The 3573-nt window shown below is 37.4% G+C and overlaps 1 protein-coding gene across 1 annotated transcript; it reads right to left on the reverse strand.

Annotated features, from left to right (window-relative positions):
* Positions 1–1902: 1902 nt before the first annotated feature.
* Positions 1903–3077, reverse strand: SARC_13504 (hypothetical protein). Its single transcript, XM_014292364.1, has one exon. The coding sequence runs from the start codon at positions 2979–2981 to the stop codon at positions 2310–2312; it is 672 nt and encodes a 223-aa protein (XP_014147839.1). The 5' UTR covers positions 2982–3077; the 3' UTR covers positions 1903–2309.
* Between the last annotated feature and the right edge of the window lie 496 nt (positions 3078–3573).

Here is a 3573-nt window from a genome sequence, read left to right on the forward strand (position 1 = left end):
GTGTGTTGTGTTTGTGTGTGTGTGTGCGTGTAATCTTATGCTTGTGTAGATGTTATATCACATATTCGGTCCCCCAACCGAAAATAAAATCGTGTTACATTCATCGCAGCATGGGGATGAAAAGGTTTAACGTCCGCTGCATATCAAACTTGAAACACTGAACACACCTGCCCGTGAGCCGGAATGCATGAGCTGAGAGCGTGGAGTACTGGGAGTCTTCGCCTGTTTATTCCCATGTGCCGATACGGAGGTCCTGTGACCCTCCATATTCCGGCGAGTATGTATTCTTGTTATATGATATGAACTAGGTAGTGTGCGATTAGAGCCAACTCCAGAGACTCATACTGTTAACAGTTCAACAGCTAACATCGCACATTATGCTTTGCATGAGTGCTTCTCTGGGCTGCAGGATAAATATGCGTTCTGGACTGCAGGTGGACTCGCGAGTTGAATAAACCGAATCAAAATACTACTTCTACAATCTACACTCGAGTATGTATTTATGAAGTTTTTAAATTGTGAATGCTTTTATTGGATTTTCGGAAGAAATACATGTTTTATTTTAGAAGGCTATGAAATACAGGGGTAAATATAAATGGGTCCAAACTATTAACCTCAGCCAACATCATTACATCAGGATTCAGCTATTTTTGATAGCCCTCTAAAAATCAGACATATTTTTACCACAAAATTGTTTAATTTCAGAAGGCTACGCAAACGCAAAATCTCATACATAGCCTGCATAAATCAAACAAAAAAATATTCACCGGTATGTAGGCGGTATTTATTTATAAGGCGGTTCGGATGTGGTATTTCCTTTGTTTTAGGGTTTCTTTAGGGCCCAAAATATCAGAAAATGGGGTTAGCATTTTTCGAGATACTATCGGCACTAAACCCTAGTTTTGCCCTAGTTTCTGGTACATATTATACATTCTCAACCCCTGATTGTTGTTCAGTGTTTGAAAAAAAATTCGAAGAAGTGTTTTTGAGATGACAGTATCGGTCAGAGGCTAGAGCTCAAGTTTTTTTCCAAATTGTTTACGACATTGGATATTTCAGTATTTATTACTGCAAACAGCAAAACTGCAAAGTGGAAATGCACCAAGAATCCAAATTTCCAGGCGGGGGCGGATCTACAAGCTCTCAGCCTTCAGGCTGCAGCCCTCGGCGGCTCGGCCTCTAGCCCTTGGCCACTAGTCCCTTTTTTTGAAAAATGAAGTTTAAAGTCTTTTAATGTACTTTCATTGAGTGCTGGACATTTATCTTGCAAAGTATTGATCCAAGTTGTAAATATGCAATTCTATCACAACAAAATGTACGCGCGATGTTCAATTTGGGTGACGCCAAATAGAATTTGTGAGAACATTATGCCTCTATAGTAGATTGAAGAATATTCCCAGAATCCCATGTGTTCATTGTATTTATCTAAAATCATAATTACATAACTCATGGCCTTCTTCTTGATTAATATATTTAGAAGAATGCTATGAATGACTAATGACTACTACTTTATATAAACAAAGTATGACAGGTCTCGTGGTTTGAAATGTAAAAGTTATTACTGCGTATGTGTCTGGAAAAGTCGTTCACACATCTAAATCTCGGATAGAAAGTATCCAATTTATGACCGTCGAGGCATCTAAATCTCGTATTGAAGGCATTAATACATGACCTAAATCTCGCATAGAAGGCATTAATACACGACCATCTGGAGGACAGGAAAGTTTAGGAGGGAGAGGGATTTTTTTTTCATTTTGTCTCTCTCGTCCAGAGGGCTATGGCTAATGTATCTTTCAACAGGTGAGTTATGAATAGTATGATCCTGGTTTCATCATGGTTTTCGCCAGTCCAGGACCCTCCCTTCAGTTAACATACATACACACACACACATATATATATATATATATATATATATGAATGTGTGTTTGTGTATGTATTTATGTATATAAGTATGTGTATACGTATATAGCACATTCACATATATATATATGTCTGTGTCTGTGTCTGTGTCTGTGTGTATGTGTGTGTAAATGTGTTCTATATATATATATATATGTGTGTGTGTATATGTATATATGTATATCGTGATTTTTTTTTATCGTTCCGGTGCTAGTTCGAAACAAATTCAAGGTTATCAGACAAGCTATGAATCATTTGGAATTATTTGTTTTTGCGTTATTTAAAAAATGTATTGAATGGTACTTTCAATTTGCCATTGTCAAACACGCAGTTTCATCATGACAAACATCATTTAACCCAATATCACTTCAACCTGATTTGAGCTAGGCAAATTTTATTACATTTCAAAATTAAATTGTTTGCAACTTGGGTGTTACACACTGTCCATTTAAAACACTCTTTGCATTTCGGTCGAAAGCGGCTTGTCGACAAGATTCCATTTCCTTACAGTCGTGCATTTCGGGCAGTCTGTGGGATTTGCAGTATTTCATGACACAAAATCGACAATCACCAATAATAGGAGCTTGCCTCTCGTTGCAGTCTTCAAGTGCACACCTCTTCTTGGCTCCGCCTCTTAATCTCAAAACTAAGTGCAAAGTGGACTCCTTTTGGATGTTATAATCAGCCAAACTGCGGCCGTCCTCTAATTGTTTACCTGCGAAGATCAGTCGCTGCTGATCTGGTGGTATGCCTTCCTTATCTTGTATTTTAGCTTTCACATTATCTATAGTGTCACTAGACTCGACATCCAACGTGATAGTTTTACCAGTGAGCGTCTTGACGAATATCTGCATACCACCTCGCAAACGTAAAACAAGATGAAGAGTTGACTCTTTCTGTATATTGTAGTCAGCAAGTGTGCGGCCATCTTCAAGCTGTTTACCAGCAAAGATCAGTCGCTGCTGATCGGGGGGGATTCCTTCCTTGTCTTGTATCTTGGCCTTCACATTATCAATCGTATCACTGGACTCCACATCGAGGGTGATAGTCTTGCCAGTTAGTGTCTTCACGAAAATTTGCATGTTTATTTAGTACTTTATGTATTAAAATTCGTACTGTTGAATGTGTATAATTGTGACTTTGCGGCTTGAAAGTAGGTCCTTTTATACATATATTTCTACTACAAACGACAGGAGTGACGAGTATTGATGAGACTTTATTATTTACAATTTGTCAATTATCTGATGTCAAATTTGAAATTTCAAAATGTTCTAACAGAAGTTTCCCGAAATAAATTTTACACAAAAAAGTAAAAATAAAAACATTTGAAAAAGGCTTGAATCACGCTTTTTATTCGTGCTTGTGAACACTGAAAATGATCGGGGAGCTGGTGATATACGTAAAAATATAAATACCACTCTGGGCTTGGGGCCTTGGACCCCTGGCCACTGTGGGAGGGGCTGATGATTAATGAGTGAAGAAGGACATATGTACTGAAGGCTAAAATCTAAATAGGCAACCGTAGCCCGTTGGACGTAGGTGTCAGTTTAAAAATGAGAGTAAGCTTGGCAAATATGTACAGTATTTATGTTTTTATTTATTTTAAATATTGTACCTATGTAGTACGTGCTATATATATATATATATATAAACACACATATATATATATATATA

This window comes from Sphaeroforma arctica (assembly GCF_001186125.1).
Source record: "Sphaeroforma arctica JP610 unplaced genomic scaffold supercont1.3368, whole genome shotgun sequence".
NCBI lineage: Eukaryota > Ichthyosporea > Ichthyophonida > Sphaeroforma > Sphaeroforma arctica.

Coding starts and splice junctions, on each gene's coding strand:
- SARC_13504 (XM_014292364.1), bottom strand. CDS start 2,981: ATGCAAATTTTCGTGAAGACACTAACTGGCAAGACTATCACCCTCGAT.